The sequence below is a fragment of the Saccostrea cucullata genome, unplaced genomic scaffold (genome assembly GCF_032062105.1).
Source record: "Saccostrea cucullata isolate Sc308-1 unplaced genomic scaffold, CSIRO_AGI_Scuc_v1 ctg403, whole genome shotgun sequence".
NCBI classification, from domain to species: Eukaryota; Metazoa; Mollusca; class Bivalvia; order Ostreida; family Ostreidae; genus Saccostrea; species Saccostrea cuccullata.
Genome location: NW_026932593.1, coordinates 170,339 through 185,745, shown reverse-complemented (window position 1 = coordinate 185,745; position 15,407 = coordinate 170,339). Strand labels below are relative to the sequence as shown.

Genomic DNA, 15,407 nt, shown 5'->3' with positions numbered 1-15,407 from the left:
TCGGGATCGGGATGTCATAAAATATTGCTACTTCTATTTTGTTACGTTTTTTCTGGTGAAAACTTATATAAAATAACTTTTTAATTGATTTTATATATAAAATATGATTTATTTAGTAAAAATCAACCCAAATATGCCAAAAAGTATCAAAATTCACCATATAAACCTCAGGTTTTCTAGAGTTCTCTAGGGTTCTCTGTTTAGTAGGACCGATCTTCTTTAATAGAAGAGTTCCATCTAAAGACATATGTATAAAAGGGATGAAATTTTAAAATTAAAATGTTTAAAATTTTTCTTTGCATCTGAAAATTGAAGTTATATCTGATGGTTTATTTGTTGCCCTAGCCTCCTTAAATCCTGAAGATATCTTTGAAGTAAATGCATGGATTTATATGTAATTAATATCTACATGTATAACAAAATAAATGTTAAAAATGTACAGTTGGCTATTAGATCAAAGTCTGCAAACCATTTACCATTAATGCAGTCAATGGCAAAAGGTATGTATGCATGGACAGAGAACTCTCTCAAGATCAGAAAGGCTTTGCTTAGTCAAATAATGTGCTAATTAAGAGCAGATTTTTTTTTTACATTACAAAGGATTCATTGGTTTACCTTTAGATATTAAAGCAGGGTTTGCAGGAGAGATACTTGGCTCTGAGGCAATGGAAAAAGAAAAAGATGTCAATCCATTCAGTGGTCTTAATGAATCATGTGATCCAGGGATGCCAAAAGAACTGAAGCGCTCGACGGCACACGGTCTGTCATCTGGTCTAGCAGAAGAATTGAAACCATTGACGGGCCTTGTTTCACTTGATCCAGGAAAGGAAAAGATAACTCTGTCTAGTGGCCCTGTAAGGAAATCTGCTGTAGGAAGAAAGTCGAAGAAAAGGAGTCATGAAGGTATTATTGGCCAATTTTTGTGAGAAATAGTGAGATTTTCTTTTATTTGCAAATATTTTCTTTTTGGAACATTTCACTCAAAAGTGTATTTATGTAGAAAGATTTCTCAGTAGCAGAAATTAGTCATCAAGGATGGATTTCAGACTGAATCACAAATGAAAAAAGTTTTTGTGAATTTTTGGTTAAGAGTATTTGATAAACATGTACAGTCCCTGAAACATTTTACTTTCCCACCTGAATGGTGAACAAACGCTGAACAAACGCATAGCCAACGGTGAGTAAACGATGTGTGAACGCTGAACGCAACTAGGTAAACGAAGTGTGAATGGTGAACGGTGAGTGAAGACAGAATGCGAACGGAGCGCAAAAGTGAATGAAGGCCTTCAAGGGTGAATACAAGATGAACGATTTACTCGGAATGCCTCCGATCTTTTCCTTGCATTGAAATTATTCTATTGTATTTTAATGTCCGGTGCTGAAATAAAAATTAACAAAAATAGATAAATAAATAAATAAATAATGAAAACAAATTCTCTGCACATATGAATAATGTTTTAAAACAATATTTTAAAAACACGATTTTTATTGATGTAAAACGTGTAATTGTTACCGAATGTGTGTGATATAAAAGATAATATTTAATCTTCTTATAAAAAAAAATATGCTTATTCTTTTAACTTATAAAATAATGTGGACTTTAGAAGAGAAAACTACAACTTATAGAATGAATTTATTACCAAGGTTGTAACAACCATACATATATTTCCGTATCAAAAGCTGTGACCAAGGTTAAATTGGAAATACACAGTTTACGTCATTTCTATCTGTTACAACCAAAACATTCAGTGATAGACAATGAAATGGGTGGGTACAATTCGATGCGGATGTGGGGAAAATATTGGACTGAAATTGCAGATTGAAATTCATTTTCAGTCAACCTGAGCTGTTTTCAAAACAAAAAGTGAATATATGATCCAAAAATCAACTAGTTTTAACTCCAAAATACAATGTCATGCACATATTGTTTGAAGTTCACATTAATATGAGTTTTAGCTTATATAATTTTAAGAACGCGAAATATCATAGAAGACAAAAATTATTTTTCAGGAGATATTTGATTCTAGAAGGGGAAGGGTGGGGGTTAAAAAATTGTTGAGTCAGGTCATGGCTTAATATGACAATATATTTTATTTCTAGGATTATAAGAGTGCCTGAGTTTTATATTTATTCTCACTGAAAACTGTAGGACAACTTTATTTAAAAATCGTTCAGCCCCCATCCTCAACACAAAACATATACATATATTTACCAAACAGAAATGAAATATTTGTCCCTTAAATATTAATTTATTTAGGACACTGGACAAAAAAAAATCAAACTGTACCAAAATTGAAATTATTTGTCTTCTGGGTCAATCAGTAATAATTGTACGTGCCTTCTAGCGTAGCTGATGTGGATTGAAAATGAATTTCGATCTGCAATTTCAGTCCGATGTACGTCCATGTCAAAATGTACCCACCCATTTCATTGTCTATCACTGAATATTTTGATTGCAACAGAAAGAAATGACGTAAACTGTGTATTTCCAATTTTGCCAGTTAATTTTCCGATGTCTTATCAATTTAAGGGGATGAAGGACCTTTAGCTGGAAAAAATACTTGTCATGCAATTTTTTTCGTATTTTGTATATATCTTGTTTAGTATGTCCCACGTACCTTAAAGCAGATATATCAATAGGTTTCTAGATTTATTTCTGAGATATTGGGTGACAAATACTATGCCCCACAATGTCTGAGTGAAGTTTGATTCTCAATATTTCTGGGCCCATTACTCGGTCCATAATGGAATTTTTTCAGCATAGATAAAAATGATGTCAGCGAACATGTGTCTTTTAAAATATTTCAGAGTATGAATAGGATTAAAAATTCGAAAAAGAAAGATTCTTTTAATTGTCACACCACATCTGAAGACGGAAAGTTACGTTCTTTTTAAGACACCTTGAATGACAAAAAATCCTATCATTCATTATTTGAAAAATTTCGTCGGAATGCAAGTTCCTCATGTTATTGAATAACTGCAAAAATATCAATTGGTGAAGCTGAGCTCAATATTGCACAGGGCATTGTTAAACAAGACATGAGGTTGAGAAAAACGTGTCATGTTTACATTTCTCGAGTACTGGAAAAACCCTACTATGACGTCACACATTTGCGAAATAAGCTAAGTAAAACATAACTACAATATATTTCCATCAACAACCATGTAAAAATACTTTTTGTGTTCTGTAATTCATAAAATATTCCACCATGTACTGATCATGACCTGTTTTTATGATATTATAGTATACTACCCGTGTTTTACCTTGTATATAATCTTACTGTACTAAGATCCACTATGACGTCAGCGACTCATTGAACGCGCAGTGTAGGGAAAAAGAAGAGTGGATCAATCTATACCATGATTTGAAAATATTTGCAAAAAAGTTTAAATGTTTTTAGATATTTTTATACAAGATGGTGAACTCAAACAAACAGTCATTTTTTTCCCAAATACTGTGGTATCAATCTGGTTTTGTACATATTTTATGAGAGATTATGACTTAATTAAACTGAGTCACGTGACCATACATGCTTCTTTGCCTTAATTCTCTCTAAAGATATTTAATAAGCTGAATATCTGGCTGCTGTACTGTTCATAATTCTCAGAACTAGTTCTAACATGTTTTCATGTATTTAAAAAAAAAGTGCGTAGCTGAAAGACGATTACCTATGTTTTAGCATTCTTCTATATGCATATAGGTACTTATTGTGCTTATAACAACATTTATTTTCCAGAGAAATTTCATTTATAAAACAACATCTAAGTTATAATTAATAAAAATATAAATATTGTAGATAATTTTTGCCATGAAATAATGATTCTTCAAACATGATATCTTAGTTATTAATTTTTAAAAAAGAAATAATTCCCTGCCATTGAAAAGATAAGTCCTTTCACTTCGGAGTTCCGAATGGCAACAAAGACTGAACGATAAGTAAACGTTGAACGCAAGTTGAATGCAAAGTAAACGGAAGGAAGAGCAAATGTTGAGCGCTTTGTAAATGGTGAACTTGAGCGCATGGTGACTGGTGAACACAAAACTGGGAACCACCAAGAGCGAATGGTGAAAGCATGCTGAATGAACGCTAAACAAATGGTGAATGAAAGAAAAAATGGGAAAGTAGAACGTTTCAGGGACTGTATTGTGCGAAAATATTAAATGCTTATTTTGACAGATGAATTAAAAATTATTAATACTATTCTTTATCAGCAAAAGAATACATCCTTTTTCTATTGAGCTTTGTGATCAAAAGATATTTCCTAGATAATTAATCTGTTTCTATTTGGAATTATAGAAGCTGCCACTGTTGATCTTGGGAAGCTGAGAAAGGAGCTGTCGACTGCTACAGCACAACTACAGCCTGAGGGTATGTCGCCAAAGTTTTAGTTCTACATAATATTATTAAAATATATTAAAACCAGCTTTTGTGGTTTTTGTAGTTCTTTAAAAATTGCAATAAAAGGGGGGTTGGGTCTCAAACACATGCTGAAATTAAATTTTTAGGTCACCTGAGTCGCTCAGGTGACCTATTGCTATCCGTTTTCATCCGTCGTCATGCGTCGTGTGTTGTGCGTTAACATTTGAACATTTTCAGCTTCTTCTCAAAAACCACTGAACCAATTTCAACCAAATTTGGTATACAGTATCTATAGGTAAAGGGAAAGATAAATTGTGAATTTTATGGTCCCCACCCCCCTGGGGGCTGAGGGGTGGGGCCAAAACCACAAAAAATAATGAAATCTTTAAAAATCTTCTTCTCTACTTCTGGACATCAAGCAGTCAAACTGTTGGTATGAATGTAATGAGCATTGAGTCCTCTACCAAAATTGTGAAAATTATGGCCCCAGGGTCAGGGGTTCTAGTGCTAGGGCAGGGCTATATAGATTATATAGTGAAAATGCATTATTTCTTTGAAAATCTTCTTCTCTGCTCCTGGGTATTAAATAAACTAACTAAGTACATAGTTATAATGAGCAAGAGTGCCTCTACCAAAATTGTGAATTTTAAGGCCCCAGGGTCAGGGGTTCTGGTGCTAGGGGGGCTATATAGATTATATAGTGAAAATGCAATATTTCTTTGAAAATTTTCTCTGCTCCTGGGTATTAAATAAACTAACTAAGTACATAGTTATGATGAGCAAGAGTGGCTCTACCAAAATTGTGAATTTTAAGGCCCCAGGGTCAGGGGTTCTGGTGTAAGGGCAGGGCTCTATTGATTATATAGTGAAAAAAAACAGTTCTTTGAACATCTTCCTCTCTGCTCCTAGGTATTAAATAAACTAAATAGTTATAATGAGCATTAGTGCCTCAATCTGATTTGTAAATTTTATGGCCCCTGGGTCAGGTGTTCTGGTGTTATGGTGGGGCTCTATAGTGAAAATACTTTAATTCTTTTAAAATCTTTTCGTTTGCACCTGGGTATTATGCCAATGATCTAAGTATATATATCTATGGTGAAAAAAGGTGCCTCTATCAAATGGTGAATTCCATGCCCCCTGGGTCAGGGGTAGGGGTTGTTACATGTACATAGTCTGAAAATAAATTAATGCTTTGAAATCTGCTCTTGAGTATTAATCAACCATTTATGATGAAATAAAATTTATGATAAAATTTCGAAAATTTTGAAATAAGTGGCCTCAGGGTCAGTGGTTCCTTTGGGGTGGGGTGCACAACTGGTTTTTAGTTGGAAGAGCATTTTTTCTTTGTTACTCTGATCTACCTCTGGGTATTAAGTAACTAGAGTAAGCAAGCTAAGTGTACAATTATGATAAGCAATGGTGCCTCTTTCAAAATTGTGAATTTCATGGCCTCCGGTTTAAAACATGAACCAAATTCAATTGTGCAAAAGTTGTTACATGATACTCAGGTGACCTATAAGGCCCGTGGGCCTCTTGTTCCATTTATTTGTAAATTTATGGACAGGAGCTGTTGCTGTAGAAATTGGTAAACTTCTCATCAAACTGTAACATGCATAGTGATACAAATCAAAGTCAGTTCCAGATGAACTCTGATTGAATTTTGGCCCTATAGAGTGGACTAGGGACTCGATACATTTTGGTTATTCAAGTTTTATGCTGGAATTTATAGTTCACTTTCTTCTACAGGAAAGAAAAAGAGAGATTTGATCACAGGAGAAGTTGGAGCATTGAATAAAGATGCAACATCTTCACCTCCTTTAGAAAAAGAACAAGAGGATGTGACGAAAAACAGAGAAGAGGACAGAACATTGGTTGAGGATGTCATGCATTCATCTTCATGTAAGAAAAAAAAGGAAGTCTTAGACCTGAATCCAGGAGAAGTCAGGCACAAAGTATTGGATGAGGGTGCCAGGTCTTCACCATCTGTTGCAGAAAAGAAAGAAGAAAATTCAAAAAAGTTATATAAAGGTATGTCTTAATAAGAATCTGATTTTTATTTATTACAGTGTTTTCACTTCATGTCTCGTTATAAATTACTGTAAATGTACTGCATTTGGCAATGTATTCTATTTAGGGTTTTGGCGAAGTCAGAATCCGCTTAATCAAGTACATTGCTAATAATGTCTTATATATTATACTTAACCTCTAGGACATTCAGATAGCTTTAAATCAAATCTACGCTAATTATGCCCCCCTTCGAAGAAGGGAGGGCATATTGCTTTGCTGCTGTCTGTCGGTCGGTCTGTCGGTCCATTTAGTTTCCGTTCATTTTCTTCATAACCATTGGTCATACTGAAATGAAATTTGGTATACAGGTATATCACATGAATATCTAGGTCAAGTTCTTTTTTGGGTACGATTGCACCATAATTGACAGAGTTATGCCCCTTGGACTTAGAAAAATTCCAGTTATTTGCAGTTTCCATTCATTTTCTTTGGAGAGGTTGCAAATATTGAAATAAAATTTGGTATACAGTTTTATCACATGAATATCTAAGTCAAGTTCTGTTTTTGGTACGATCGCACCATAATTGACAGAGTTATGCCCCTTGGACTTAGAAAAATTCCATATTTTTGCAGTTTCCGTTCATTTTCTTTGGAGAGGTTGCACATATTGAAATGGAATTTGGTATACAGATCAGTCAGATGAATATCTAGATCAAGTTCTGTTTTGGGTACGATCGCACCATAATTGACAGAGTTATGCCCCTTGGACTTAAAAAATTCCATATTTTTGCAGTTTCCGTTCATTTTCTTTGAAGAGGTTGCACATATTGAAATGGAATTTAGTATGCCGATTAGTCAGATGAATATCTTGGTCAAGCTATGTTTTGGGTATGATCACACCATTTTTGACAGAGTTATGCCCTTTTGGACTTAGAAAACTTCCAATTTGTGGGGGAGGGGGGCATAAGTGTTTTACAAACATCTCTTAATGTTTGTTGAGATATGCATTTCCACTAAATATCATACATGCCAAATATAATACGTTAACTTTACAGTTTTTGTAATCAGTTACATACACAGTAAAACTTGTTTAGTACAAGTTAACACAGATATTATGAATTCACAGATATACCAAAATTATCTTGAATCCTCAACTACATAAATTTAAAGAATAACGAATTAGAGATATAGTGAATTTCAAAAGTCACAGTGACCTTTTTTATAACCGAGTTTTACTGTGACTGTAATGCTCAGGGATAGCAATAATTTATAACTAACCTAATAAGCTCTTGAGTAGCGCAGCAGCATTTTTAATTTGTAAGATATAAAAATTGTGTGCAAAATAATCAAAGTCAATTTCCTCAGACCTGTGCAGAAAGCATCAACTCAATGTATAATCAAGATTAATCAACGTTTCAAAAATATGATTTTAATTTATTTAATATCATTATAATTACATATCAACAATAGATCAAATATTCTTTCACACATCTCATTCATAATTAAAATTATGTATCACCAGAACTACATGTACTTTAAAACCTCCCAAAATGAAGGGACTGGATCAAGGGGAATAGCTCTAGTTGAATAATCCCGTAATGAAAACATTGTATTTAATGTAAACAGGATTTAATAAACACCATTTCTGAACTGAGTTAAATTACTCAATTGTTCACTATGGTTACCTATCAGAGACAAATAAATACATTTACAGATTCTGTAATAATTACCAAAGGGAAAATACAGTTAAATTACTGCTTCATTCACATGGTTATCCCTACTTAAAGTATGAATAAATTAAGTCAACTAGACCACAGTGTATATCACAGTTTAATTACTGCCTTGATATACGTAACTATGGTTAATAATTACTAAGTCCTTTGTCAAAAAAAAAAAATTCTAAACAGAAAAATATGACTTAATAAAAATCAAAAGTTTACTCAAAATAATTAAATTTACTCTAAATCAATTTAAAAGATTTCTCAATTAAAAATGAATAAAATTTCAATGAAATTCAATCAGATTAAAAATCAATCAATTTCCAAAAAATATCCTAACTCAAAAAAAATAATCACGGAAATAATAACTTACATTTAATCACTGCATCAGTCATTATCCCTGCGATTTAAATAAATAAAAACCTAATCCTAATCAAATAAATAAAAAAAAAAAGAAATTAAAAAAAAAACTTAAATAAATTGAAACCTCATTAAAACGTCAAAAAGTACCAACTAATCTCCTAAAATCAATGGTAAAAAGAGTCTACCAAACCTCAAACCGCTGTATTTATACCATATACCAAACAATAGTCAAATATCGTGGCAACATCGATAATCAATCATGTGATCAGAATCGTGACCTGTGATAGGATAACACAAAATAAATTGCTTTTGGACAAGAGCCACCTAACGTGTGATACGATTAAGAAATCATTGTACAGTAAATAACTGATAGATTTATCAATATTCAACATCTTCCAATTCTCCGTACATAGTACAACGTAAAACAAGATAATACTGTATACAGGGAAATTTTCGCCCCCGTTTTATTTTCGCCCCATTCGCCTTTTCCTGATTGGGCGAATTTAAAACGGTGCGAATTTAAATTACACAGCATAATTTCTTAAAACTAAGATTGGGCAAATTTAAAATGGGGCAAAATAGTTTGCAACTTCAAAAGGGCGAAATTAACACGGGGCGAAAATAACCCTGTATACAGTAATTAAATCATCGAGTACTACATATATTAAACAACTTTGAAATACAATAATACATAATGTTAATCCAACGATTGACCACATCAAATAATCAATAATCGAGCATAAATTTATCGACTACATTATCAGTGAGCTAACTAAAAAAGAGCAGACGGAAAAATGTGGCTGCACATATACTCTTCACATTCAGGCCAAATAGCACAGGTAACATTTATAAATTAACTTAAGATTAAACATAACAACACATTAAGTACAACAAAATAATATCATTGGTATCAAAAATTGAAATCAGGCACAATCCGAATTTCCTCGACATTGTTTACGTACATACTAAGACACTAAAACTCGTATTCAAGACTTTTACATCATGTCATAACACAAACATATTATCCAAAAACAAGCTGTTTACATCTTATTATCTTAATTACAAGCACAGGGTGTATGAAAACTACATCAACCGGCTCCAAATTATCACAATTAATGTACATTATTATACTTTCATGTTAAATACTAAAATCTGATTGGTTTAGACGCAGTTAACAATCCGTTCGATCACCCTGAGCCTTAGCAACACACGTGACAACAGGTAACACAACGGTAATGCCACATGCATGGAAATTATGCATGTACGGTTCACCGTAGAATTCTCAAAACGTCAGTTGCACGTTTGAAAGAACCGGAATTAACTTGAGGTCATAGCTGACTTGAAAACAACAAACGACAGACGATACATGCTTGCGAGTGTAGGAAACATGCTTGCGAGCCAGAAATAACGAAACTTTATATAATAAATGACTCTAATTCGAGTGTGAAAGCTTTCTACACATGAACGTAAAGACGATCGAAGGTTTTTTTTGCTGACGTCGTAAATCAATAAGACATTCAGTATAATAAAATAAATGGTGACTGTTTTGGAGGGTAACATTTGAAATTGACACCCCTCGGAAAACCATTGTCAACCTCCGCTCAGACGCGTCGGTTGACAAAGGTTTTCCTTGGGGTGTCAATTTCAAATGTTACCCTCTAAAACAGGCACCATTTATATAATATCATATTACAGTCATTGCATGACTCTATTCGTTAGAATTGTAAAAGTAAAAAGCATAGGGGGGGTACATTCATTACAATGCACATGTTATAGGAACAACAGATTGTTATAAAAATTTATAGCAAATTGTAGCAAAAAATTTTATAAAATTATATTATTAAATTTAATCCATTATTGTTTTTAAGGATCATTTGCTATGGAGTATGAAAGATGCCCAAAGATTGGAAAACTACTCCTTTGGATTGTTGCCAATCTACTTACCTTAGCGTCAAAGAAAGAGATTTGGAAGCTTTTCATATGCTTCAGAATAATAGTGAGCCAAGTAGAGGTAGGTTTGAAAATATATGTGGTACTACTATGTGAAAGTTTAAGAAAAAGGATAATAAAGATTCACTCACATCTTCCTGCTTAAAAAAAAGATATTTTTCTTACATTTCGACAAGCGGTACTTAATATATGATTTGTAACAGCAAAAAAAAAGCTCGCCTTTTGTTGGATGGCAGAAAATTAAAATCAAGTAATGTGACATGTAGTTGGTGTTTTACATAGTCTTTTAGTGACATGCATTTTTGTGAATATTTGCAGGGATGCGAGTTAACTCGGGTAGTGGATAAAGTAAAATTTCTCCATCCAAGTGCTACATGCAACACACATCTGGAGAACCCAATCAGTTGTAAAGAAAATGTATCGTTAGTTTGCCTGTACAGTGTCCCTAATGATACACTCGCTTGGGGTTGTGCACCTGACATATGCTTGAATGGTGTGTATACATGTAGGACTTGAGTGTTAAAGTCTGACACAGACCTGTTTACTCTTACGATTTCGTTGTATTTTGTATGGATTTTTAGTCCAAAATACGTCTCATGTTTTGCTATTATGAAAAAAATGGAAATTAGAAATATACTAGTTTAGAATTGAATAGTTAGTTTTCGTTGTGATCTGTCTCAGTTTCATGCTTTTTTACGCTAAGAAAAAAAATTCAAACACAGAAGTTATGTCGCTTTGGCAAAACGTTGTGGGATAAAATGACTTAAAAATATATAAAATGTTTAAGTAATCAGAAAAGCAGTTGTTCTCCATTTATATATGTAAAATCAATGGAAAATGAAATCTCACTGGCAAATGCCAAATCTCATGGACAAATCTAATAAAAAACTGAGAGAAATCGATATGGGTAAATAGGTCTACTGATGCAGCAGATAATCAAAACTAATACTATAGTACACTGTCTAGATATTGAACTGCAAATTGTTAATAATTTATGGCTCTAATACATTTGGCTGAAGCATACATATTGCATTGTGCTGATACAGCTGTTGTAATTTCAGGCAAAGTTCGATTAATTGCATGAAAATTTTGTACTCTTGGTTTCTTTTTCAATTACATGTATGATAAAATGTATGAAACAATTACATGTTTATGTGAATCAATGTATCAGAGAAATTCCATTTTAACATGTGACCAAAATGTAAAATTCAGTATTTAACTCTCAAATTACTTTTGGAAATTATTTTGAAAATTAATCACACATATGTAAATTCATATTATTGTTCTCAACAAGAACAATATTATTAAGAATTGCAAAAAAGGATAATCTATAAACAGTTTTGATTTTTTTTCTTAGGCTAACAGAAGTCTCTAAACGTTAAATGATAAATTGTAATATTATGTAAAATATGGAAATTTTTTCTCTCGTTTAAGGAAATGTGTGTCCTGAGTGGAACATATTACCAAATGGATCGTATGTGGTTCAGGGAGGAAGAGGAAATTGTTCAGGATGTCCTCCCTTTTATCATCTTTCCCAATTACTAAATAGAGAATGCAAGTACATGTAGTTGAAAATCTACTGTAAACGTATTACGTTTGGCGGTGTATTCTTTTTAGCGTTTTTGGCGGAAAGAAACTTCCGCTAATTCAAGTACAATGCCAAATGTCTTACACATATATACATTAATAAGAAAATAAAGAAATGCGCTGAATCAAATCTAACTTGTTCAAAAATCAATTTCCGGCAAATATCGTACACGCTAAATATAATACATTTACAGTATATAGTGTATACAAAATTTATGCACCGGTTATGAAAGATTTGTGACATAAAATTGTTTGATTTGTCCATGTTGTCTGTATTTTTATGCGCCCGGATCGATAGATCTGGGGCGTATATTGTTTTTGTCCTGGCTGTTTGTCTGTTTGTCTGTTGTCAACTTTAACCTTCGCAAAAACTTTTGAACCATAAGAGATAGAGACTTTATATTTGATATGCATACTCCACTAATAAAGTTCTTTCAAATGACATCAAGGTCAATGACCTTGTGAACTTGACTGTGACCTATATGCTAAAAATAGCTTTTCAACTGTTTGTTATAACTTTTGAACCATAAGAGATAGGGACTTCATATTTAGTATGCATACTCCACTAAGAAAGTTTTTTCAAATGACATCAAGGTTAATGACCTTGTGACCTAGACTGTGACCTATATGCTAAAAAATATTTTTCCACTTTTTGCCATAACTTTTGAATCATAGGAGATAGGGACTTCATATTTAGTATGCATACTCCACTAATCACTTTCAAACAATACCTTGACTGTGACCTATATACATGTACTAAAAATAGCTTTTTCGAACTTTTTTTTTTTTTAATTCATAGAATTTTTTATTTTTTGCTTTCACATTTACAGACTATGTACAATATATTTCTTTACATTCAATACATACATATACTATATAATTTTTCTTCCATATAATTTATCTTATATTCTTTATACAAATTCTCTTTGGTATATGCTAAATACAAATTCATTTCATAAAGCTGCATAAGATATATGACATTCACGTATATTATGAATCCTCATTGTGAAAGCTTTATATACAAAAAAGTAAAAAAAAGGGGAGGGGTGAGGAAGGAAAACAAAGTGAGGTGGGGGAACAGTTTTCACTATTTTACCATATTGGTACATTTGAGTATAAATTTGAAGAACATTATAGCATATCACAAATAATTTTCCAGTTCTTTTCATATTCTGAAAATTTACAATTTCTTAAAAGAATAGCCTTTTCAACCAGTATTCTATCTACAATTATTTTTTCTAGCATTACTATAGTTAATTTAGGCATATTTTTAAACCTACTGGCAAAAATGAATTGTTTAACAGTAAGTATTATTATATTGTGTAATCTATACATGTTTTTATTGTTGTATTTTCCAAACAATATATCTTTTCTATCAAAATTAATAGTAAAATGGAAGTTTTTTATAAACCACTCCTCTATATGACACCATATTCTTTTAACACAGAAACATTCAAAAAATAAATGTTCAATTGTTTCAACTTCTTGTTTACAAAATGAGCAAACAGGTGAATCAATTAGTTTAAGTTTATAAAGGTATTTATTTGTTGCAATAATCCTGTGCAGGATTTGAAATTGCATCCACTGATCAAATTTTGCCTCTTTTGTAACTTTAAATGGTAGTTCAAATATTTTGTTCCATTCTAACTCACCAAAAGATATTCCATTATTTTCCCATTTTTCTAATGCTTTAATTGTTTGCTTTTTTAGCTCACCTTAGCCGAAGGCTCAAGTGAGCTTTTCTGATCACATTTTGTCCGGCGTCCGTCTGTCTGTCTAGCTGTCCGTCTGTCTGTCTGTCCGTCTGTAAACTTTTCACATTTTCGACTTCTTCTCAAGAACCGCTGGGCCAATTTCAATCAAACTTGGCACAAAGTATCCTTGGGTAAAGGGGATTCAAGTTTGTTCAAATGAAGGGCCACACCCTTTTCCAAGGGGAGATAATTATGAATTAGAGAAAAATTAATGACATTTTTAAAAAATCTTCTTCTTAAGAACCACTGAGCCAGGAAAGATGGAACTCATGTGGAATCATCCTCAGGTAGTGTAGATTCAAGTTTGTTCAAATCATGACCCCTAGGGCTAGGGTGGGGCCAAAATGGCCGACCCAAGTTTTACATAGGAATATATGGGAAAAATCTTTAAAAATCTTCTTCTCAAGAACCACTGGGCCAGGAAAGATGAAACTCATGTGGAATCATCCTCAGGTAATGTAGACTCAAATTTGTTCAAATCATGACCCCCGGGGCTAGGGTGGGGCCAAAATGGCCGACCCAAGTTTTACATAGGAATATATAGGAAAAATCTTTAAAAATCTTCTTCTCAAGAACCACTGGGCCAGGAAAGGTGAAACTCATGTGGAATCATCCTCAGGTAGAGTAGATTCAAGTTTGTTCAAATCATGACCCCTTGGGCTAGGATGGGGCCAAAATGGCCGACCCAAGTTTTACATAATAATATATAGGAAAAATCTTTAAAAATCTTCTTCTCAAGAACCACTGGGCCAGGAAAGATGAAACTCATGTGGAATCATCCTCAGGTGGTGTAGATTCAAGTTTATACAAAACATGACCCCCGGGGCTAGGGTGGGGCAAAATTGGCCGACCCAAGTTTTACATAATAATATTAGGAAAAATCTTTAAAAATCTTCTTCTCAAGAACCACTGGACTAGGAAAGATGAAACTCATGTGGAATCATCCTCAGGTAATGTAGACTCAAGTTTGTTCAAATCATGACCCCTAGGGCTAGGGTGGGGCCAAAATGGCCGACCCAAGTTTTACATAATAATATATAGGAAAAATCTTTAAAAATCTTCTTCTCAGAACCACTGGGCCAGGAAAGGTGAAACTCATGTGGAATCATCCTCAGGTAATGTAGACTCAAGTTTGTTCAAATCATGACCCCTAGGGCTAGGGTGGGGCCAAAATGGCCGACCCAAGTTTTACATAATAATATATAGGAAAAATCTTTAAAAATCTTCTTCTCAACAACCACTGCGCCAGGAAAGGTGAAACTCGTGGAATCATCCTCAGGTAGTGTAGATTCTAATTTGTTCAAATCATGACCCCAGACTTAGGGTGGGGTCAAAATGGCCGACCCAAATTTTACATAGGGAAATACAGGGAAATCTTTTAAAATCTTCTTTTCAAGTACTTCAAAGCTATGACTAGTGATATATGGAATCATCCTCAGGTAGTGTAGATTCTAGTTTGTTCAAATGATGAATGCCTGGGGGGGGGGTGTTAAATTCAAGCCCGATGTGCTCAGGTGAGCGCTGTGGCCCCTGGGCCTCTTGTCTTCTTGATGAGTATATTGTACATATCTTTACAACCATTTGTGCTTTTATATAAAATGTAAATTGAATTTGGGATAAAAGGTCCACTTTCTTCTCTTTTTTCAAGATCAATACGTTTCAATATC

At 33.2% G+C, this 15,407-nt stretch overlaps 1 protein-coding gene across 1 annotated transcript; it reads left to right on the top strand.

The window, feature by feature from the left end:
* The first annotated feature begins 409 nt into the window (after nt 1–409).
* On the top strand, nt 410–4,390 carry LOC134235510 (uncharacterized). Its single transcript, XM_062717642.1, has 3 exons — nt 410–500; nt 622–903; nt 4,299–4,390. Exons 1-3 carry the CDS (start codon nt 410–412, stop codon nt 4,388–4,390), a joined length of 465 nt encoding a protein of 154 aa, XP_062573626.1.
* The last annotated feature ends 11,017 nt before the right edge of the window (nt 4,391–15,407 follow it).